Genomic DNA, 24027 nt, shown 5'->3' with positions numbered 1-24027 from the left:
GCTGGGGCCTGTGTGGGGGTTTTGGGCCCCCAGGCAGAGACCTCTGCTCCACTGTGGGGTCTCACAGCCGGGAGTGGCTCCTGCCCTTTACAGCACGAGTCCCAGATGAGGCGTCAGGAAGTAGATACGGAGGGAATGGCTGAAAGGTCAGAGCCCCCCCCCCCCCCCCCCGCGCTCCTCTGCGCAGCAGGGACAGGCTGGAGCGGCCCATCCCCACGAGGAGCCATCCACCTCCTCCCACCTCCCCAAGGGGAGCTGGCTGGGTGCCAACCCACGGAAGTGACTAACATAAATCCTGGCTAACGGTCACCCCTAAGCTCCGGTCTGCTCCCGCAGGACAGCACAAACCTCGGGTACCCTCTCTTCCAGCTGTAGACCCTGCGTGGGGTCTTGGAGGATCCCCCCCGCCAGGGGGGCTGGGTGTGGGCATTAGAGCAAATGCACTCTCCGGGTGGACCCCGGGACTGGAGAGGCATCGCCGACGCAGCGGAGTGGGGGACGCCCCCGGAAACGGGGGCCACGGAGGAGCCAACGGGAAACCAAACGCACATACCGACAGCAAATCAAATGCAAACACAAACAAGACACGTGAAAGCAGCAGCAAGCTCTTTGTGTAATAAATATTGCAAAGCGCACTTGGTTTCTTTCTTTTTTTTTTTTTTCTTTTCAAGTCAAATATAACAACCAATGTCCCAAACCCTGTTTTCAGCATTCACGAGAGAGAAGCTGTTGCTATCAGCAGAACACCTGCAGCCAATCAAAGAAAAAAAAAACCGTTTCCCACGAGCCGGCCAATCAAAATCCTTTTCCAGTTTAAGCAGCCAATCGGGCCTCTTCACATTCCTAAAAAGTGACCTAAATAAAGCACCAGATCTCGGAGAGCTTCCTGGGAAGCCATCTACCGAGGAGCAAATTGGAAAAAAAAAAAAAAAAAAAGTCAGAAATAAAAATAAAAGGTTTCTGTTGGTCAAGATTTAAAAATAAAAGGGTTTCTTCCTGCAGCCAATCATGAGTCCGTCCTTTTAAGCCAATTGTAACTGCACCGCCGGTGACGCCTTCAGATGCCAGCCCTGCGGAGTGACCCTGGAGCGGGGTGGGGTGGGGTGTAGGGGGCAGGGGGAAGCGGGAAGGCGATCTGCTGCCACTCGGCTGGCTGAGGTCCACACAGATCTCTTGGCCCTTGCCAGCTTCCAGGGTGTTCCAAGGGGTTCACAGCTACTGCCTCCGGTCCTCCGTCTCCGACCTGGAAAACGCCATCACCACGTCCTCTGCACCTGCAGATCGGGGGGCGGGGGGGGGGGGGAAAGGGCTGCTGGACGGGCCTGGGCCTCTGGCGTCAGGCTGCACTAGGGACGAGGGGACGCAGCTCCAGCGCCCCTTACCGGTTAGTCCCCCACAATGCGGTGCCCCCCCCCCCCCAGTGCAAACTGCTTCCGAAGCAGCCCACCCCCTCTCTGGGCCTTCCCTACAGCCTGCCTGGCCAGGGGACGCGCCAGCAGCCCTGCCCTAGGGTGGCAGGGAGGAGGCATTGCTCAAGGCTATGCCACTGAGAAGCCTGGGTGACAAGAACCCAGGGCTGCGGGTCCTAGAGCAGAGCTCTGCTCACATCCCTTCCTCCCAGGTCACCAAAGCCACGGGCCTCTGGGAACCTCCCTCTTTCTTCTTACAACCTATGTCTTGATCCTTTGGAGGCTCATTAGGATTCCCAGTAGCCATTCCTCTTTGCCCAAACCCAGCACCTGCTCAAAAGGGCACAGCCAGGCCCATTTCTGGCCTGCAGTCGGCCTAGCTCCTACAGAGATAGATAATGGCCATAACCTTTATTACTGTTATTTTTAATCATGGATTTGAGATTCTGGTCCAGGCACTCATGAAATCACTTCCTTTGTCTTGTTTTCCATAAGACAGGCTCTGACATGCAGCCAGGAAAGGCAGGGGGGAGGGGGGAAGGTGTTCAAAACACTGACCTGCCTCCGCGTCCCAGAGCAGCTCGGGCAGGGGAGGAGGCCTCAGGGCAAGGTGAGCTGCCTGGCAGGTGCTGACCCCCCCTGGGCCCTGGCCTTCCCCCCTTTTCCTTTCTTCTTTCTTTCCTTCCTTTCTCCCTCCCTTTCTTCCTTCACAGTATTTGTTTTTAGATTTTTTAAAGTTTATTTATTTATTTTGAGAGAGAGTGAGGGGGGGCGGGGCAGGGAGAGGAGAGAGAGAATCCCAAGCAAGGTCAGTGCAGAGCCCGACACAGGGCTCAAACCCACAACCCTTGAGATCATGATCTGAGCCAACGTTGGGTGCTTAACTGACTGAGCCACCCAGGTGCCCCTTAAGATAAAAAAAAATCTCTACACTCCACTTGGGGCCCGAACTTAAGACCCCAAGATCAGGAGTCAGCACATTTACTGACTGAGGCAGCCAGGCGCCCCTCCCCTTTTCCTAAAGGGCAATTCTTGGTCACGCCTGGAACCATAATCAGCTGCTGTGGCCTCTGTGACAGGCTTCTCCTCTGTGCTGCCTGAGGGGTTCTCCCCAGGAGGGAGGGTGGGGAGAGCAGACGCAGGAAAGGCCACAGAAGAGGGGGGCCGACGTGTGTGGTTTGTGGCTGAGCTTCGCCGCCCCCCCACCCCATATGGTGCTGGTGGCCTTCCCCCACACCGGCTCCTCCTTCCTAACTGCCCCCCGAAACCAAGGGGTGGGGGAGGCACCCCGCTGGGGCGCTGCAGGGGGAGGGCCCTCACACAAGGAGGTAACATCACAGAGATGTGCCTTTGGCCACCAGGTCACCCTGGAGCTGTCAAGGGAGCCGACCCTGCCCCTCGCACCCCAACTTGCCCTGATGTGCTTCTGTCGTGACCAGCACAACTTCTCTTCCCGAAAAGGGGGACAGGCTTCTAGAAAGAAGCTCAAATCATCTGACCTCTTGGGATGGGGGCTCCTTTGCTCGGGAAGCCCTACAAATCCTTCCCCTGTCTTCTCGGGAACATTCTGTTCTCGCCTCAGTGCGAGGACCACGAAATATCACTGCAGGCAGAATTTTCCTAGCAACCACGGGATCCAAGACGACACCATACCCTGAGGGGCAGCTGAGCTGGTGGCTGGTTGCCCACCAGATGCTACTCTCCCCCTGCGCCGCCCGCCTGACCGCTGATGGGGAGGGGCGGGTGGGCGCTGAGAGAGGAGAGGAGAGACCCTCGGCCGCAGCGAGCAGTGACAGCGCCCTTGCCTGCCTCGTGGGCTTTCGCACAGGGACCTTGGGCCTCCGAATGGAGCTGCGGGCACAAAAACAGCCCTGGCCACCCCAGGAGGGATCGGCGAGGCTGCAGAGGGGAGGACCCTGGGCTCCCAACCCCGCAGCCCGCCTGGTGTGCGCACCTGGGCAAGGCTCTGAGTTGGGGAGGGAGTGACCCCCTCAAGGTCACGCAGGGACTCCGGTGACTATTTAGCACGACACCTGACGGTAGAAGAGGATCTGCCAGAGTCCCACTGGTGCCACAGTGCCAGCTGGTCGCCCGTCCCTGGCTGGGGCGGGGAAATCAGCAGCTTTCATTTTTAGAGCCTCCCACTCTGCTGCGGGAGCCGGGTGCGGAAAGGGCCCACAGGGCTGCTGCCCAGCTCTGCTCCTAAGGGACTTGCCATTTTCTGGGCCTCCCCCAGCGGGGGCAGGCCTTCCAGAGCATCGGCCGACCTCTCCTTATGAGTGGCTGGCCCCCACGACAAGGGCCTGACCAGGAACCACACAGGCCTCCAGGCAAGATCGGGGCCAGCCACCTACCAGGGAGGGCGAGCCGCTCAGTTAGCTGTCAGAATCGAGCTCCTAGAGCTTCAGAGCCGGGGAGGGCCTCAGGTTTTCCCCCACTGTCCTTCCTTCTTTAAGGTCCAGTATATGGCAGCTCCCTTGGGTGCAGTCGTTGCTGGCAATCACAAGGCTCAGAACAGGAAGGCCCAGCCCGCCGCCTCCAGGCTGTCGGCTAGGTTTCCTACACCATTTTACAGATGAGGCTGCATCCACCCCATTGTGACCTCTGCTGACACTGTCTGGACTCGGGCCTCAGCTTTTGTGCCCCGCTTCCTGCTAGATGCAGGCAAGCACGGGAGGGGAGAAGGTGACCAGCCTCTCCTGTTCAACACTATGCCTCACTGAAAGATAAAAGTGGCCCAAACCAGGGGTGTCTGGGTGGCTCAGTTGGTTAAGCATCTTGATTTCAGCTTGGGTCACAATCTTACAGTTCATGGGATCAAGCCCCGCGTTGGGCTCTGTGCTGACAGGGTGGAGCCTGCTTGGGATTCTCTCTCTCTCTCTCTCTCTCTCTCTTTCTCTCTCCCCCTCCTCTGCTCTCCCCCCCTCTCAAAATAAATAAACATTAAAAAAAAAAAGATGGCCAAAAGCAGATGAAAGCATTGTGGGAAAAGAGCACACACACCAGTATCTCTTATGAATATAGATAATCATTACACCAGTGGTATGCAAACAGTCTCAACAACGTACTAGCAAACCATACAGCAACATAGAAAATGGATTATATACCCTGAACAGGTGAGATTTAGCCCCAGAAATGCAAGGGAGTTTTTCACACCTGAAAATCAGCGAATGTATTACAGCCCATCAACAGAAAAAAAAGGGATGAAAACCATATAATGGTCTGAAGAGGCACAGAAGAAACGTCTGACAAAATTCAGCACCCTTTCATGGGAGCACCCTCATTCAACACACTGGGCGTAGAAGGGAGCTTCCTCAATCTGATAAAGGGCATTTACTAAAATCCCACAGCTGTTAACATCCTTGATGGTGAAAAACTGAAAGCTCCCCCCATTTCAAGGATGTCCACTCCTGTCACTTTTAAAAAATTTTTTTAAATGTTTATTTACTTTTGAGAGAAAGAGAGAGAGAGAGAGAGCAAGCAGGGGAGAAACAGAGAGAGAGGGAGACACAGAATCCAAAGTAGGCTCCACACTCTGAGCTGTCAGCACAGAGCCCGACTTGGGGCTCGAACTCATGGCTGTGAGATCACGCCCTGAGCCGAAATCGGACACTTAGACTGACCCACCCAGGCGCCCCGAACTCCTGTCACTTCTATTCGGTGTTGTGTTGAAGGTTGTATCTAGGGCAACTAGGCAAGAAAAAGAAACAAAAGGCAACCAACTTGGAAAGGAAGAAGTAAAACCACATTTGTAGATGACATGGTTCTTGTATACAGAAAACCCTAAGGAATCCACTGAAAACTATTAGGACTAATAAATAATTTAAAGTTGCAGGATACAAGATCAATATATAAACATTGTGTGTATTTCTGTACACTAGCAATGAAGAATCTGAACATGAAATTAAGAAAATTTCATTCATAGGGCATCGGGTGGCTCAGTTGGTTAAGCGTCCGACTTCAGCTCAGGTCATGATCTCATGGTTTGTGAGTTCGAGTCCCATGTCAGGCTCTATGTGAATAGCTCAGAGCCTGGAGCCTACTTCAAATTCTGTCTCCTCTCTCTCTCTGTCCTCCCCTGGTCATGTCTGCCTCTCTCTCTCAAAAATAAATAAACACTAAAAATTAAAAAAAAAAGAAAATTTCATTTACCATAGCATCAAAAATAATAAACTACTTAGGAATAAATTCAACAAATGGACTGTAGAATTTGTCCTGGGAAAAGTACAAAACATCACTCTTCAAAAACAGCCTAGAAAGACTGTCAATAACTCCCATCAAAATCCCAGCTGCGCTTTTTGTAGAAATTGACAAGCTGCTCGTAACTTCATATGGAAATGCAGACGATCCGGAACAGCCAAAATGATCTTGAGAAAGATGAACAGAGTTGGACTCACACTTTGGGATTTTATAACTTATGCCAAAGCGACAGCAGACAGGACAGGGTGGGTCTGGAGTAAGGGCAGACAGGCTGATCAACAGAACCGAACTAAACGTTCAGAAATAAACCCTCCCACTTAGGGTCACTTGAGTTCTGACGAGAGCTGGCAACTGAGTTGGGAAGAAGGGAACAGGATGAAGCCGGACCGTTACCCGGCACCACATACAGAAATTAACCCAAAAGGGACCAACAACCTAAATGTAAGTGCCAAAATTACAAAAATTTAAAACTATAAAACTCTTAGAAGAAAACACGGAAGTGAATCTTCATAGCCTTGGGTCAGGAAGCGATGTCTTAGCGAGGACACCCAAAGCACACCCAAATAAAAGAAAAAATAGAGAAATTGGGCTTTATCAATCTTAAACACATTTATGTTTCAAAGGATGCTACCAAAAGGGTGAACCGCTGGGGCGCCTGGCTGGCTCAGTTGGAAGAGCCTGTGACTCTTGATCTCCGAGTTGTGAGTTCAAGCCCCACGTTTGGTGCAGAGATTACTTAAATAGATAAACTTAAAACAAAGAGAGAGAAAAAAGCTTTAAAAAGATTACAATGTGAAGACTTACATGAAAAAACAAAGTGGAGGGGCGTCTGGGTGGCTCAGTCGGTTAAGCAGCTCTTGGGTGCAATTCAGGTCATGATCTCATGGTTTGGGGTTGTGGGATCGAGCCCCACGTTGGGCTCTGTGCCTGACAGCAGGGAGCCTGCCTGGGACTCTCTCTCTCTGCCCCTCCCCTGCTTGCACACACGCACGCGTGCGTGCACTCTCTCTCACCCTCTCTCAAAATAAGTAAATATACATTAAAAAAAAAAAGTGGAAAGGCAACCAATAGAATGCGAGAATATATTCGCAAGTCACATATCTGGTAAGGGACCAGTACCTGGAATATAAAAATAAACACAATTCGATAATAATAAAAAAGTCAACTCAATTTTTAAAATGGGCAAAGAACTCAAATAGAGATTTAGATTTTCCCAAAGAAGATGTAAGAATGGTCCACAAGCACATGAAAAGATGCTCAACATCATTAGTCACTATGGAAATGCAAATCAAAGATACAATGAGACAGCACTTCGCACCCACCAGGATGGCGGGGAATCAAACAGTGACAAGAACAGGAGTCAGCAAGGAGGTGAGAAATTAGGACCCTCATACCCGCTGGTGGAGTGTCAAACGGTGGGCTCGCAGCCCACTCCACCCTCAGACTTCTCCACCTTGGCAAGGGCACTGCCATCTTCCCGTTGCTCAAAAATCCTGGAAGGGGTCTTCCCAGTCCCCCCACTCATCATCCCGTGCACGCACGCACACACACACACATGCACACACGCACACACTCCATGTCCAGCACACCAGCAAATCTTGTTAGCTCTACTTTTATTATTTTTTAGTTTGTTTTTTTTTGGGGGGGGGGTTTGGTTTTTTTTAAAGTCATCTCTATACCCAACGTGGCTCAAACTCACAACTCTAAGATTAAGAGTCATAGTCTGGGGGCGCCTGGGTGGGTTAGTTGGTTGGGTGTCTGACTTCAGTTCAGGTCATGATCTCATGGTTCATGAGTTCAAGCCCCGCACTGGGCTCTGTGCTGGCAGTGAGGGGCCTGTTGGGATTCTCTCTTTCCAGCTCTCTCTGCCCCTCCACTGCTCACACTCTTGCTCTCTCAAAAAATGAATAAACATTTATTTTAAAAAAGAGAATAAGAACTTCCATCTCAGCCAGCTAGGTGCCTCATGTTGGCTCTACTTTTAACGTATCTCCTGAATACGTCACTACTTCCCCAACCACCACCCGGTCCAGGCTACCACTGCCCATTACTAGCCTCCTATACCCTTTTTCTTGGATCTCTCCTCTCTGGCCCCCAGACTGTCCATTCTCCATACAGCAGCCAGAAGGAAGTTCTTAAAAACATAAGTCAGACCCTGCCACTTCTCTGCTCAAAACTCTCCAGAGGCTTCTTATTGCAAGATTTCTCATCATACTCCAAGTAAACTCCAAACTCCACACTGGTCTGCAAGAGCCACCGTGCTCTGGCCTCTGTCTCTTCACCTCCTTTCATACACACCCATCTCCTTACTCCAGTCCAGCCCTGTGGGCCTCCTGGGCTGTCCTTCAGGAAGGAGTAACTTGTACCTCAGGACCTTTGCACTCGCTGTTGCCTTTGCCTCAGTGTTCTTCCCCAAGTCCATGTCACACACAGCTCTTGCCCTTTGTGCCAGAGTCTGGGCAAAATCGTCTGCCTGACCCTCCCTGACCACAGTTTCTAAAACAGTGCCCTATCTCAGTCCCTGAGGGGAGAGTAGCCTCCTTCAAGACCCTCAGCACCACCTACAGAGTTGTATATTGATGTGATCTTTGATTCCCCAGTGGGAAGCACATTCCATGTAGTCAGGGACTTTATCTTCTTCACTCACATATTCACAGCACCTGGGAGTGCTCCTGGGACACAGGAGGAATCCTTATTTTATAGACGAGAAGCCGAAGCTCAATAGCAACTCAGGGAATCAGAGGCCCAGGGAGCACCCAGACCTAGACCCTGAAATATTCGCTTCGCCACTACCGCCCACTGCCATTGCCTCTCTGGAGCAGGGAATAACTGACTTGCTCCAGTCAGAACGCTGTGGCGGCTCAGGCTTCCTGCCAGAGATGGGACCGTCCGTCTGTCCCCATCAGAGTGGAACCAAGACCCAGGATTTAAAAACCACCACCAAAAGAGCTCTGGGATAGTTGGACAGAATTCACCATGGGACCCAAAACACCAATCCGGGAGGAGCCCTGAGCCCAGACCCGTGTCTCCTGTCCCCCAACTCCCCTCGCTGGCCTAGGGCTCAGCCTGATGTCTCCCTGGGCCCATGGCCCACCTGCTGTGGAAAGCAGGGCCACGGCACTGGTGAGAACACAGCTCTCCGAACCAGGGCAGGGCGCCTAACCCACGTCCGTTGCCAGCTCTGCCTCTTCGACAGAGTCCAGTCAAGTGACTGGGCAGAGAAAAATGACAACTATGCAGGAGCTTAGAAAAGGGAAGCTGGCCCCTCGCTGGGGGCGGGAGACAGACAATGGGCTCACTGGTCTGGTTGCAAGCTCAGGATGAATTCACACCAGCAGAATCAAAAGCCCAGAACAGGCTCGACACACCCGCACCAGCACCAGCCTCGGCCAAGTGCCGGCTTACTGAAGGGCATCTGCCATCAAGCCAGGGGGCAGGGGCCGGGGCCGGGGTGGTATGGAGAAAGCACCAGGGTTACACGGACAGCCCCCGGCGGCTGGAGGGTCACTCTTGCTAGCTGAGGCTCTCACATAAAGTCTTTCAAAAGGTCTTTTCAGCAGGACGCAAGCGCCTCGTCTGTTTCCTGAATTGCCAGCACACACTCCCATCAGCCGTGTGTTTCCAGCCTGGTCGGTGACAATGGGTGACAAAGAACAGGAGAGAGGAGCCTAGAGGTCGCCACGGCCCTGATGTGCAGGGTGGCTGTGGCCTGTTTCACAAACATGCCTGGGGCTCCCCCCTTCTGCCCCCCATGCCTGGGGTGAAACCCCTCCCCCTTTTCCAGGGAAGGCGGAGCTTCGTCTTGGAGATGCACACAACCCGCAGCCTCCCTCGCCAGGAGGGACCCTGCCCGGAGAGACAGGCAGTGGGGAAGGAAGGGCCGGGCCTGGACAGCTCTGGTGCGCTGACCATGTGGTTCCTGCCTGCGTCCCGCCACAGCACCCGGCTGCAGGGGGCGTGCTGAGCCCACAGCTCTCTTAGATCCAGGTCCTGCAAGGTCCGCCTCAGAACCAGGACTCCAAGGTGGACAGGGAGGAAAATCCGCTCCCAGGGCAGACCCCGCCTAGATGCTGGCACATGGCATGAAAAGCCAGGCTCAGCTCCCCAAGGTTGCCGGTCCTGGGCCCCTACAGTCCAGGACACAGCCCTGCTCAGATGTCCCCGGATAAAAAGGGGGACACAGCATCCGGAGCCATGAGCTCTTGTGAGCCCAGCCTCCCACAACTGCGGGGTGGGGCTCTGCTGCACCCCTGTATCCCTCTCTCCGGCAGGAGCTTCCTAGGACTACTCAGGTTCAGGTGTTCTGGGGTCGGGGGCGCCCCTGACCTCCTGAGGGGCCAGACACCTTCCTCATGAGAGTGAATGACTAGGAACTGGAAAACTCTGAAACGCAAGCCTGAAACCCCAGAGGCTCCCAATGCCAAGGCTGCCGGGAGCAAGAGACAGCGCAGGAAACTCACTGAGCTAAGTCTTCACAACAGTCCAGAGGATCTGACCCACCGAGCCCGAGCTGTCCTCCAGGCACCCGGATGGCCAACCTCCAGGCAGCCGGCTGAGGGGCTAGAGAGGAAACCCGAGCACCAGGCCACTTGTCCAGGGCGACTCCCACCTCCCCTGTCTGCCCCTCCCCTGACCTGGGGTTTGGGGCTGCGGTACTTGCCGTCAGTACTAACCAGGGTCTGCTACCTAGCTACCCAACACTGCGGTGCCTCAGCTACCAGCTCCGAGCCAGGCAGCAAAGCTTCTGGAAAAACAGGCCCCAGACCCTTCTCCAGGGGGGAGAGTTTCCACAGGATGGGGCTCCAGCACCACCCCCTCTGCTCCCAGACAAACCCGCTGGGTGGCAGTCGCTGTTTTTTAGCAGCCGCAGCCTCGCAGCCCAGGGGCCCTACACATCTCGGCTATGATGCCTCAAGTTCCCAGAGGATGGCTTTCACCTAGAGACAGCAGGATACTGGTTGCCATGGGGACAGCGGCCACAGATCCACCGAGGTCTCAGCAGCCAAAGCAGGCTCCAGGCTTGGTGGCGCCTACGGGGCTCTGGGGCTGACAACCTCATCACCGGGCACTCAGGCTTCCAGAAGGCAAGCGCATGGCACCGGATGTGGGACTGGCTCACAGCAGAGGAGCAGAGGCTCCGACCAGCCAGGGAGGGTCCCCCCAGGCTCGGGCTCCCTCGGTGGACCCTGGCACCCCAGGACCTGGGCCCAGGTCTGGCCCTCCCCACCTGGGCAACATGCCTAAACACCTACCTTTGTTCTCTCATCTGCGAAATGTGATAAACTGTACCTATCCCATCCGTCCGACCAGCAAGGACAATGTCTGCGGCAGAGAGCACCATGAACGGCATCTTGTAGGGTCACTACTTGGAGGTCTGGCACCCTCAAGCCCACCTCACCCCCTCCCACCCTCCCACACCCCTACGGAGCCCAACACACACACACCCCTACTTCCGAGGCTGTTTCCCCAGGTGAGGAACTTGTTTTCCTCAAATCCTTTGGTCCTCCAGAATGTAAGCGCACCTGGACCGAAGGCTTGGCTATGTGCAGAAGGGACAAAAGCTGTCGCTCTGGGAGGAGTGGGTGCGAGGGGTCAGGACTGACCAGGTCTTCGTCAAAAGCCCTGGTATATTCTCAATTCTAGTGGGCATCGGAATCACCTCGGGGGCTTATTTCAAATACAGATTCCCAGGCCCCCCTGGCAGGCATTCTGATTCCCTAGAGCCCGGGTGGGGCCCAGGAGCCTGCATTTTTAACAAGAATCCTCGGTAATTCAGGTGTGGTGGTCCCCAGCCCATACTCCGAGAACTCACTGCTCCAGACTGCCCCTGGAGCCCCACCCCACCCCCAAGCTGACATCCCCGCCCCGCCAACATTCTTAACGAGACCTCTGTACTGCCACTTCCGCTTCCTCGCTGAGCCCCATGCCTGTGGCATTCTGGCTTCCGGCCAGGGCTCTGCAGAAACTGGTTAGGGAATGGGGCGCCTGGGTGGCTTAGTCGGTTGAGCGTCCGACTTTTGCTTAGGTCATGATCTCGAGGTTCGTGGGTTCGAGCCCCGCGTCGGGCTCTGTGCTGACTGCCAGCTCAGAGCCTGGAGCCTATTTCAAAGTCTGTATCTCCCTCTCTCTCTGACCCTCCCCTACTCATGCTGTCTCTCTCTCTGTCTCCTAGAAATAAATAAAAATAAAAAAAAAAAAAAAGAAACTGGTTAGGGAAAAGTTGCCACTGACTTCTCAATTACAAGCCCCGGGGACCTGACAGTGACCCTGTGGACTGTCCCCTCCTTCAGAGCAGCCCGGTATCCCCTGCCATCCTCAGTGCTGTGCCCACCGGGCTCCCTCCTCCCCTCACTCCGCCTGCTCTCCCTGCGGAACCTCCCTTGATTCCACGCCTCACCCCGGTCCACACACAGCCCTGTACCTGATCCCACCTTGCACCTGAGCTCGGACCTGGCTCCTGCCCCTCCTGGACACTTCCAAGCACCTCCCACTCAGAGCTCTGCTTCCAGCAGCTATTCAGACCAGGTGTGTCCTGAACTTGGCCGTGGGGCTCAAACCCCATCCCCACCTGTTCACCCTGCCTGCAGGTTCTTGGTCCTCAATGCTCCTCCTCTGAAAAAGATCTACATCAAACACGTGGGTGTCCCTGTGACCTTCCAGCCATCTCCCTGCCTTACCCTCTGTCCTGCGACCTCTCCCCAGTGCTCACTGCTAACGGCTGCCAATCTGAGCTGGCCATCCCTCCCCTTCAGGTCCATGGTGACCCCTTGCAGTCTTCAGCATAAAACTTTCCAGGGTCTGTTTGCCTTTCCCCCCCACTTACCGCCCACGGGGCAACCACCACCCACGGTCTCTTAGGGGGACACGACGTCACCCAGTGCTCCTGCTGGGCAGGCTCCAGGGGCTCCCTCCAATTTCTACCCCCTACACACATTCCCACACATCCATCAAGGCTCAGCAAACAGCACCTTTTCTCCGTGGCTCTCTGGGTGGGTTTCCCTTCCCTCAGGATTAGTCATACATATTTATTTATTTTTGAGGGAGGGAAGGAGGGAGAGAGAGAGAGAGAGAGAGAGAGAGAGCACGCACGCGTAAGTGGGGAAGGGGCAGAGAGAGAGGGAGACAGAGGATCCAAAGTGGGCTCTGCATGAAGTGGGATTTGCGTGAACTGTGAGATCATGAACCTGAGCCTGAGTCAGACTCTCAACCAACGAGCCACCCAAGCGCCCCCTGTCCTGGTTCTAAACAATAGAACCCATGAGGCTGGTTAAAGAAGGGTCAAAGTAGCCCTGCCTTTCAGCACATTCCTCACGCTTTCTTGGGATGATTTTTTCTTTTTCTGTGACATGGATTATCACGTGCAAAATCCTTGTAGTTGAGTTTTCAGTTTGATTCAAAGTATACGGGATCTTCTTTGTTCAATTTCATTATTACCAGGTTACACATAATTCTCATGCAAGTGTTGATTAAAGTTAAAAAAAAAAAAAAAAGAATTAGCTTTCCATCCCTTAGGCTGGAATTCTCCAGGGGCCTGACTAGAATTTCAGTCCAGAGTTTGTTACCACTGAGAGCCTCTGGGAGAAGCCTTGGAGTCCCACGTGGGAAAGGAAAGGACACAGTCTACACTCTTGCAAGACCTGCCTCCCGGAGGCTCGGTCTACACAAGGATCCAGCAAACCCCAGCTCTGTGCCAGAAGCCGGACACGAGCTGAATGTGTGACTGGGAACATAGCGCAGATCCTGGTCCCAGAGGGCTCCTGACAATGTGTGACAGCAGCTACACAGCAGGAAAGGTCATAGGAGCTCCAGAGCCAGAGGAGGGGCACAGGCTGACCCCAGAAGGAGTCAGAGAGGGCTGCATGGAGGAAGCTAGAGAGCAGAAGCTGGAGGCGGTGGGAGAGGGCTCTGGGAAGAAGGCTGGTGGTAGAATGGGGCAGGTAGTGCCAGCACCTCGCCGGGGCGTGGAGAGTGCCAAGGGGGGGGTGTGTGTGTGAGCGGAGGAGGGCGCTCACTCGGTCAACTGGTCAAACGGGAGGCCCTTGTCAGGGGCGGGCCCTTCCCCGGGGGCCACTGGTTTCCTGCTGGTCTGCCTGGGACCACAACTATTTTAACAAGGTTCCCAGCGTAACCCTGAGACCAAATGATCTATTTTAGGCTCTCTGGCAGCGTACCCTGAACAGCAGCCTTGGCTTCTGAGGGGAAAGTCAGAAGAGCCCTGGGACAGCCCAGCTGGCTGCAGGCTGGGGACCTTCCCTGGAAAGTCTCTTGGAGAAAATGTGATCAGGCTGGAACTGGCCTGAGCAGTGACATGCCAGCACTGTGACTCCGGGGCCAACAAGAGGGGCAGTGGCAGATCAGGGATGTCCCGGGAGGCCCCTGGGCAGAGAAGGGACAAAAGCTTCCTTGACAAAATGGGCCATGTCCAGACCGGTGCCCCAGGACTCCCAGAGAGCCTGTCCAAAGCACCACATGAGGGTGAGAGTTCTTACAGTCAGCCCCATTCCCTAGGCAGCACCGAGGCAGGAAGAGACGGGGGCGGGGGGGGGGGGGGGGGGGGTGGGGGGGGAGGGTTCTCAGAGATCCAGCACATTCACAGGCACCTTCGGGCGAAGCCCCCAGAATAAAGAGGCAGCAGAAAACTCTAATTTTTTCCTGCACCTTCCTGAAATACGTTGGTTGCCTAAATCACACATATACCTCAGATAAGACGCAGTCCTGCTGAAGAATGCACTTGGCCTTGAAGTCTCTCCTAGAATTTATTTTAAAGTCAATGATGAAAATGAAGATTTACAGGCAAGGATGGGTGTTTGACGCTCGCCACGCCCTTACCAGCAGCTCTAAGGCCTTGACCGACTCCCTGAACCTCTCCAGGCCTGTTTTCTCACCTGCCTTGCGGGATGGTGGCCGGGATTCACCAGGATAACCCTTATAGGCTACTTGATGCGGAAGCTGGCACACAATAGGGGCTCAATAAATGTTTGCTGCTATTGTAATTAACGGCAAAAATGAGAAACAGATGTCCCACGAGGAAGCACTGGGCAATGAATTATAGGCTGCCACGCGGCTGCTTATTATGCAATCGCTAAAATGTTTTTTTGAAAATACTTTAAAATTATTGTAAGTAGGGGTGCCTGGGTGGCTCAGGTCAAGATCCTACGGTCTGTGGGTTTGAGCCCACATCGGGTTCTACGCTGATATCCCAGAGCCTGCTTGGGATTCTCTCTCTCTCTCTCTCTCTCTCTCTCTCTGTGCCCCTCGACTTGCACTCTCACTCTCTCACTCTCTCTCCAAATAAATACATAAACTTTAAAAGACTGTCATAAGTAAAACATGGATGTTAAAATGGATATTAAGATGTTTATACCTTATGGTCCCAAATATGTGATGTGATTACAAGCATATTGTAATTTTTTTAAAGTTTATTTATTTATTGAGAGAGAGTGGAGGAGGGGCAGGGAGAGAAGGAGAGAGAGAACCCCAAGCAGGCTCCCTGCAGTCAGCGCAGAGCCCGATGTAGGGCTTGAACTCATGAACCGTGAGATCATGACTTGAGCCGAAATCAAGAGTCGAACGCTTAACCTACTGGGCTCCCCCGGGCAACCCGATAAACATATTTTTTAAAGGCTGATGGGAAATTGAGCAGAAGGTAACAGTGATTGCAGCTGTGCGGTAGGATCCGATCGATTCGGCTTCTCTGCTGCCCCTCCCTTTCCCCAGTCTTCCACGATGACTATGCATTATTCTATAAGCAGGAAAAGGGATCGGTCTGCATTATGGAGAGACCACTGGCAAGAAGAAGGCAATGAGCTCAGCATTCTGTCCAGCCTGTTCTTCTAGGCCACAGCTCCCGGCCCCCACACCCACCGCCAGCCTTCCTCAGCAAGGTGACCTCTCCAGAGGAGTATTGATCTCTGGCTCAGAATCAGTCCTGCCTGGCTGTAGGGTCTGCTCGGCCGCCCTCGGGGAGCAGGAGACAGCACTCAGATTGGCTCCGTGTTCCTGCCTTTTTGGGGGACAGTGGGCTCTCAGACCCAGAGAGAGCCTGGCCCGTTCATTTGTCTGTGTGTGCACTGGGCCTCCGTGGGCGGGGCGCGTAGGGGTGGGCAGCCCCAGAAATACAAAGTGGGAAGCCACAGCCCCAAACTCAAGGGTCTCGGGTTGCCCAAGAGACGATCAGGAGACAGTGCGGGAGTAGCTCGCGCGCGGGGTGGGAATCACGAGGGCCCGGCCCGGCTGGGCCTGCAACAGGCAGGGGAAGGCTGGGGGTCAGAGCTGGGCTCCTGGCAGCCCGGAGGCAAGTGCAGAGGCACAAAGGGAGCCTGAGACAGAAGCTGGAAGCCACTGGCCCTGGCTGTTTAGAGTGCGTGAGGTCACAGCGTCGGGGAGTCCTGTCCATCATACCAGGGGGCTGGATGTCATCCACAAGGCAGCAGGGAGCCACTGGAAGACTTTAAGTCGGGGCAAGGAGAAGAGTCAAGGTGCCGGGCAGTGATCAAGACAAAAATGAACACGTGCTCTGAACAAAATGAGGGTTCAAACCAAGATGGCGAAGACGGAGTAGATCTGAGGAGCATTAGGGCAAGTGAAGCACAAAGACTTGGTGATCTGCTAGACACTTGGGTCTTCGAAGCGGGGTCCCCGGGGCCCTGGGTGTTTGGTGACACATCCGTCCCACCTGAGAATACAGGCGGAAGAACGGATTCGGTGGGTCGAGTGAAGCTGAGTGTGGGTTGCCTGTGGCAAGATGGTCAGTAGGGAGCTGCGCGTCAAGTTCTGAGGGGTCAGGAGAGGGTCTGGCCGGAAGGTGTGTGTCTGGAGGGCGTTGCCCAGATCGAGGGAGACCGGCAGGGGGAGGTGTGACACAGCGGGTAGAATGTGGAGGGCACCAGGGTGGTGCAGGAAAAGGAGCGCTCACGGGCGGTGAACAGAGGGGCAGAAGGTGGGGTCTGGGGAGACCAAGAGACAGTAAGACACACAGGTGTTATCACAGAGGATGGGGGAAAGGAAGGAGGGCTTCCGGGAGGAGGCTGTTGTGGGTGGTCTCAGACAGCAGAGGCCAGGCAGGCCCACCACTTAGCACTGGTCGGTGAGCCCCACCGGCGCAGGCCCCGCATAGCACGGTCTCTGGCACCAGCGAGGACCCGGCAGACACTGCACACGTGTTCACCAGGGGAAGACCAGGGGGGCGGGAGGCCCCGGCACGGGGCTAGGGACGCCCAGTCCACCCTCCTCCCCGGGGGTAGGGAGGGCAAGCAGTGCCCCCAGGACCAGAGCCTTCCAGCCCCAGAGGCGAAGCCTGTGCGAGCGTAAAGATTGTAGACGGACGCCGAGCTCTGTCTGGTTGGCTGGTGGCTTGTTCGGAGGCCCCCACAGAGGGGAGCTGGAGTCTTTGCTCTCTCGCAGCGGAGAGCCCTGGGCATTTGCTGAGACACAGCGCCACCTCGTGGCCGGAGGTGCTCACACCAGAGGTCCGACCGGACTGTCCTCTCCACCACTCTGCCTGTTCCTAGGCCTTTGAGGGGCCTTTGATGCTGGGACCCCAGGCACTGGAAGCAATGTTCCAGGGTTTTACAACTTGGCCAGCACCTGAGCCCCTGCCAGCGGCACCCCTGCGGCGTCAGCTGAGGTTGGCCCTGCCAGCAGATGCGGTGGGCAGGCCAGAATCTTAGCCAAGACTCATTTGGCCCCACGGTGTGGGCAGAAAGGCAGCGTCCTGCCCTCAGGGTTGTGTCCCCATGACGAGAGAGATCGTGCTGAGTGCTGCTTTGTTGTGCATTTGTCTGCAGACGCCATAGGGACACAAAATGCACGACGCTATGCTTATAAAGCTCTTCCGGGCATGGCTGCCTACCCGCCTCCTGCTTGGGCCGCAAGAGGCCTTAGGACTTTCTGCAGTGTGCAACTTCCTATGTGGTTCAGCTCAGAAGTAACTGTGGGGGCCCGGGCAGTGTGCAGGGAACCCCAAGAGCAGAGAACCACCCCAGCCAGCAGCACCCCCAAAGACCCTCCCCTGGGTTCCGCTGCAGCTTCTGAAGCCTGTTTCCCCAGGAGATGTATGTGAGGCCCGCCTGTCTGTCCCATGGACATCCCCTTCCCCCAGGAGGGCCCAGATTCTGGGGCCACACTCATGTGCCCACAGCTCACTCCTGACTGCCTAACCGCTTCAGGCCAGGGGAGGTCACCATGAGCTTAACTCAGCAGACTTCATTTTTATTCTCCACTGCTGGCTTAGCTAGGCAAGATAGAGGGTTCTCTTAGTGCTTTTTAAAACTGCCCTATTTTGGGGCACCCGGGTGGCTCAGTCAGCTAAGTGTCTGACTTCAGCTCAGGTCATGATCTCACAGTTCATGGGTTCGAACTCCGCGTCAGGCTCTGTGCCGACAGCTCAGAGCCTGGAGCCTGCTTCAGATTCTGTGTTTCCCTCTCTCTCTGACCCTCCCCTGCTCACCCTGCCTCTCTCTCTCTCAGAAATAAATAAAACATTAAAAAAAAAAACTGCCCTGTTTTGGGGCGCCTGGGTGGTTCAGTTGGTTGAGTGACCGACTTCAGCTCAGGTCATGATCTCTCAGGCTGTGAGTTGGAAACCCATGTCGGGCTCTGTGCTGACAGCTCAGAACCTGGAGCCTGCTTCAGATTCTGTGTCTCCCTCTCTCTCTGCCCCTCCCTTGCTTACGCTGCCTCTCAAAAATAAATAGTTAAAAAAATAAAAATAAAATAAAAACTGGCCTGTTTTACAGAAGAAATGTATGTGCAATGTGAAAAAATTAGTCTCACAAAAATGTGTGACTTGGAAAGTTAAGGTCCCTTATATAGTTCCAGCCACATCAAAACTCCCTATTAACAGCTTGGTTTATATTCTTTCAGCTTTTTTTCCTATACACACACACACACACACACACACACACACACACACGTGTGAGTGTGGGGGGAGAGGGCTGTTCTATACTGACATTTGGTTCTACAACTTATTATGATTTTTTCCATTAAAAGCATTCTACCAGAGGCTTTCTTATCACCAGCCCAAATTCTGGTTGATTCAGTGACCTAACAATGGGGTGGGAGAACCCAGAAGCCTGAGGGCCTCAGGGAGATATGGTTCAGGAGCTTGGGGGGGGAAGGGAGAACCCAGATCAGCTAGAAACCCAGATCAGCTGTGGATGAGAAAGGCTGTCTCCCAGGGGCACCTGGCTGGCCTGGTCAGAAGGGTGTGTGACTCTCGTCCTGGGGTCATGAGTTTGAGCCCCACGATGGGTGTAGAGATTATACACTACTTAAATAAATTAATTAAATACATAAATAAATAATAAAATATATGTTATGTATATTTTATGATGAAAGAAAAAAAGAAAGGCTCTCTCCCAGAAACCAAGCCCCAGGAAGGGCAGACCCCGCCCCCAACAGCCGGCATACAGCAAGCAGGCTGTGGCATGAGCGTGGCCCAGGCAGGTTGTGCTCAGCGAGCGGCTGTCCCGACTTGCTGCCCAAGCCACCGGGACACCCTGTACGTTTCTGCTGAGTTGGGTGCACGGGGGCCAGGTGACACCCGGCGTCAGAGCTGGGAGCTGGGCCCTGCGCCAGAGCTGAGGCCTGTGATACCCAGGAGAGCAGGGACTGCTGCAAGACAGGCGGCCCTGCGGGCTACACCGGCTCTGCTCCTCGGCCCGCGGATCAGCACACGCCCCTCGCCGCGCTGCTGCGGGGAGCCGGCTCACATCTGACCCCCCCACGGGCCACACGATTTTATGGCCAACAATTCTAACTAAACAAAAAGATAAATAAAAGGACAGGCCTAGATGGAAGTGCTGGTCAGGACGTCGTGGGCTATGGGGTCAGGGCAAGCCTTCCAGAAGTATGGAGCCTGTAAGCACTTGACAGCCTCCTGCGGCTCCGGGAGGGGCCTGCCCCGAGCCGGGCAGCAAGTTTGCATCCTGAGCCCTCTGGTGACTGGCCGTGGGACCAGGGTAACCACTTGGTGCTTCTGAACCCATTTCCTTGCCCCTTGAGTGCAAGTAATACACCCAGTAGCTCTCTACGATTAAATGAAATTACGTATATCGAGCATTCACAATAAATACTTACATGTTTCCCACTCCCATTATTATGATCAAGCGAGGGCACCCGGAAAGGAAATCACTCCCTCAGGCAGATGGGCACCTTGGGCACTCAGAGCCATCGGGGCCTCCTGCCTGGGCACAGCCAGGAGCACACCAGCTTCCTGCACATAACCGGTGCCCAGGGCCGGTCCTGGCATGTGAGGGTACTGGGTGGGCCGAGGTCAAGCCAAAGGCTGAGGAAATGCAAAAACCGGAGCCCCGGACACCTTCATTTCTTACCTTCCCCAGGCCTAGAAAGGGCTCCCACCATTACCTGATTGGGTCCTCGGCGCGCCCCTGGGGAAGGAGACGGGCCCAGGCCTGGGCCTCAGCCCTGTGGCTAGGAGGCAGCGGGCCCCCTCGTCTGCCCCGGGAGCTACGTTTTCTCCAGGGAACACAATGAGGCGCCTCCGGGAGGTGCGTGGCTGGGCGCCCCGGCGGGGACTCACCCTGGTCGATGGGGTGCTGGGGCAGCTGGCTGAGCTGGGTGTTGACGACCCCCGCGTAGGTGCGCAGAAACTCCTCCTCGCTGGCCGTCAGCTGCGAGGGTGAGACAGCCACGGTGAGGGGCAGCGCACCGGCCCCAGAAGGTCCCTCCTCCTCCAATCGCTGGGCCCGCTGTTCCTGACTCCTGACCCTTCAGTTCCTGAGCGAGCAGCCCCTAACCCCACCTGAAACTTGGTCCACGGGCCCGCAGGCCCTGCCCCTCGGATCAGATCTGAGACTGAGTTCCAGAGCAGCACGGGGCCAGGAGGAAGCCCAGGCCCTTCCCGGGAAGCCCATCCTTTTCTTTCTGAACAATGCTGCCCTCTCGGTGCCCGTCTTGCCCAGCATCCCTTAAGGGGGCACCTCCCGGGGAGACGGGAGGGCAGGGAGGTCAGACCCTGAGGGCTCACATCCAGCTGGCCCAAGCTCAGCATGGGGATGGGAAGACTGTCCCAGCGGTGCCCCCGCAGCTGGACGGGCACGAGTCAGCCACGGAGCCGAACCCCAAGCCCAGCACCCCCCTCCCCAGACCACAGCTGCTACAGGACGTGGCCACAGCCCTCTGCTCCGCCCCCAGCAGCACCCTCCCTGGGCGCCCCGCTGCTCGGCACCCCGAAGGCACTCACATTTGATCCCATCTTCCTCAGCATGAGCAGCACCCGGACCTTCTGCTGAATGTACATGTCCTCCGGACTCTTCCCGGGCGCCCCCTCGCGGTTCATTCCCTGGCCAGCCCTGGGGACTCCTGCGGAGCGAGGAGAAGCGCTGAAGCGGCGTCGGGAGGAGACACCCCAGACCCAGACTGGGTGCTCGGCGGGAGTCGTCGGGCAGCCCGCGGCGCCGCAGGGTCTCGCGTCTGAGAGCCCAGAGCAGGGGGTGAGTTGCCCGTTCCTCCCACGCCCCCACGGGCCCCAGGCGGCATTCCGAGCAGCTAGATCTGCAGCGGGCGCCGGCGGCCAGCACCCTCTGCAAGGAGCGGTCAGGCCCAGGAGTCTGAGCTGACCCCGACTTCGGGCCAGCTCGACCTTCCAGCCACCCCTCAGCGAGAGCCCTGCTCTGCGCCGCAGATGTGCTGAACGAAGCCCAGAGTCCCAGGGTTTCCAAGCACGCGACTTCCAGAAGGGGCAAAAGTGACATGGCCAGAAGCAGCCAGCAGGCGCCTCTGGCAGGAGAAACCACGAGCTCAGTACTGAGCCCCGAAGGCCAGGGCAGCCCCTCCGCACAAGCCCCTGACGAACTCAAGAGGCCAGCTCTTGGGCTGGGCTCCAAGGAGTCCCTCGACGGGAACAGGCAGGCCCGGGCTGCGGGGCACAGACGCCCACCCCTGAGCTCACTGCCGTCACGCACACACGCCCGGCCCCACCTGTCAGAGGGCAGCTCCTGTGTCCGGGTACAGCAGGGACCCAACCTGCAGAAAGGTCCCGGGAGAGCCGTCCCAGGGTCTGCCCACTCAAGGAGGAGCCGGCGGAGAGGAAGCCGGGCGTGGAGGGGTTTGGGTTACAGGCTTGTAACTCCTGGATGAGTCAGAAATAACGCGGCAGCTGGCGGGGGTGGAGCCTCACCAGCCCTGCTGCCAAGGAGCTGCGCTTGGGGGACCCAGGGAGCCTGGCTTGCAAGCCAAGGACACTCCTCACTCCGTCCATCCTCAGGGGCCAGCAAGCCCTGGACCAGCAGGCTGTCCCAGGCGGGCCCGCTCTCTGGGCAAAGAGCAGGCTCGGAAAGGCACCAGAGCCCTGGGCAGCAGCCTGCCTGGGGGTCCCAGTCAAGTGCTCCGTCCGCTAAGCTAACAGGGGCTCTGGCCCTAAAAGTCCGCACAACAGGCTAAAAAGCCAGCAAGCTGGGGCTGAAGGAGAGGCTGCATACTTGATGTAGTAGGTGTCCTTCTGGGGCCTTCCTTTCAAACCCACTCGAGCCCCAGACTCCCTATTGTACAGTCTACTCATCTGCTGCCCCCTCTGGGCTTGGGGAAAAAACCCCAGTGACTGCTGATAACCAGGAAAGAGGGGTAAGCCACGTCAAGAGGGTCTCTGACGGGAGCCCGGTTCTGGGACATCACTTCTCACTTCCTTCCACTGCACTACCCCACGAGGCCTCCTTCTCCTCACGCCTCTCCTCACACTCTGCCTTCCTGACCCCAGTCTATTTCTAGAACATGCCAAGAAGCTCTTTTCCCCAGCAGCCTTTGCACTGGGTGTCCCCTGAGCCTGGACTGGTTTATTTTCACCCTTCAACTTGCTTAAAGACGCCTTCCCCGGGGAACCTTTCCTGACAGCACAGCCCCTACACCCACTCAGTCACATAGCCCAGGCTCAGGAATCTTCTGGAAGTCCCTTGCTGGAGTACTTGCTGATTGTCTCTCCCCTGCCAGGCTTGAAGGCCAGGGCCCGCCTGGCTCACCCCGTCCTCCACCGCCCAGCACCGTGCCTAGCAGGCACTTAACCTAGCAGCCAACCGCCCAGTTGGCTGAATGGAAAAATCGAGACAGCCTGTGGTGTGGCAGCTTCCCTCTCTCTACAATATCCATGCTGATTTAGGACCAAATGTCACCATGTTGAAACAGACCAGAGTACCCCATCCAGTCTCCACAACCGAACTGAGCCTTGACAAAGGACCCCCATTTGAGCGGCTGGAGTGCCTTGGGCTATGGAGCTCTCCAGAGGACGTGTGAAACACTCCACAGAGCTTTCAAACTGGGAGTCAGGGCTTTGGGGAGTAAAAGTCTTCCACCTCCATCCTGTGTCCAAGGGCTAGTGGTCAGTGTGCTCTCCCCTTGTCAAAGACAGCTTTGAAGACCAGGGAGCAGCCACTAGGTGTCCCCACACACAAAAGAAGCAGAATTCCATTGCGGTTCCGTGCCTCCCCCCTCCCCAACTCCCCAACAGGCCCATCTGGTTCGAGCCCTTATTCCGATCCTAGGTCACAAACCACACCCCTGTCCCAGGTCCCAGAGCAAGGCGTAGTCATGACTCGGGGGCGGCTCTGCTCAGGCAAGGAAGGATATGGATCTGGTTTTGCTGACCATCCCAGGACCTAGGGGTCCTGGCTTCCCAGCGACTGGGAACCCCTTTTTCAATGTCCTTTCCGGACGGGGCCAAGCTTCCCAACAGAGACGTGGGCTCAGAACCAACAGGAGTGTGTGAGTGTGAGTGTGACCATGAGCCTGAGTGTGTGTGTGAGTCAATTTACACAGTTTTTACAGAGTTTTGCCGTGTCCAACAATCCTACCACCTCCGGCATCTTGTACAGATCGATGTCATGCCATGGTCTTCCGCCATTGTAGCCCTGCTTTCCGGGGCACCTCCCCCACTCATACTGTGATTACTGGTGGTGGTGGGGTTACACCATAACTCCAGTTATGGGCCTGGAGCGTCAGGGGGCCTGAAGGGGTCTTTGGGGCCAGGCTACTCCCAATTCCGCATGATTCCCTGGCAGAGACAGTTTCTTAAACTGCCTCTTCTTGCTTTGAGGAAGGCCCTTGTCGTTTCCCCTAATTCTGGTTTTCTAGTATTCTTTGAGCTCTACTTTGAGCTGATTCTGCCAGGCCCCTGGACAAGGGGAACACACCCAGGGCCGGATCTGGGGCAGAACGTGGCCACGAGCACACTGCAATCCTAACAGACTGGAACATCATGACTGGTTTATGTGGTTCCGTCCTAAACAGAATCTGCATCAGGGGTGTTGATGTAAAGAAAATTAATCACTGAAGACAGTAAATTGTAATCAGTCCAAATGACACATCCATTTCAGTCGCTGATATGTGACAAGTATATCAGAGTATGTTTGGGTTTGGTGCCTGTCCAAGCAAACATGCTATTAAATTTTCATCACAAATCTCACAA

The 24027-nt window shown here is 55.6% G+C and overlaps 1 protein-coding gene across 5 annotated transcripts in view; it reads right to left on the bottom strand.

Moving 5' to 3' along the window:
• Positions 1-606: 606 nt before the first annotated feature.
• Positions 607-24027, bottom strand: part of CTNNBIP1 (catenin beta interacting protein 1) — a 48852-nt gene continuing 25431 nt past the window's right edge. For all 5 annotated transcript variants that reach the window (XM_039235015.1, XM_039235018.1, XM_039235016.1 and 2 more), the window contains 3 exons: positions 20815-20933; positions 20152-20242; positions 607-1274 (listed from right to left, as the gene is read on the bottom strand). In XM_039235015.1, coding sequence (XP_039090946.1) covers positions 1216-1274; positions 20152-20242; positions 20815-20910 — 246 coding nt within the window. In that variant the 5' untranslated portion in view covers positions 20911-20933 and the 3' untranslated portion in view covers positions 607-1215. The remainder of the gene's footprint in view (positions 1275-20151; positions 20243-20814; positions 20934-24027) is intronic.

This window comes from Hyaena hyaena, unplaced genomic scaffold (assembly GCF_003009895.1).
Source record: "Hyaena hyaena isolate Hyena2069 unplaced genomic scaffold, ASM300989v1 scaffold_94, whole genome shotgun sequence".
NCBI lineage: Eukaryota > Metazoa > Chordata > Mammalia > Carnivora > Hyaenidae > Hyaena > Hyaena hyaena.
This window is presented reverse-complemented; position numbering and strand designations above follow the sequence as displayed.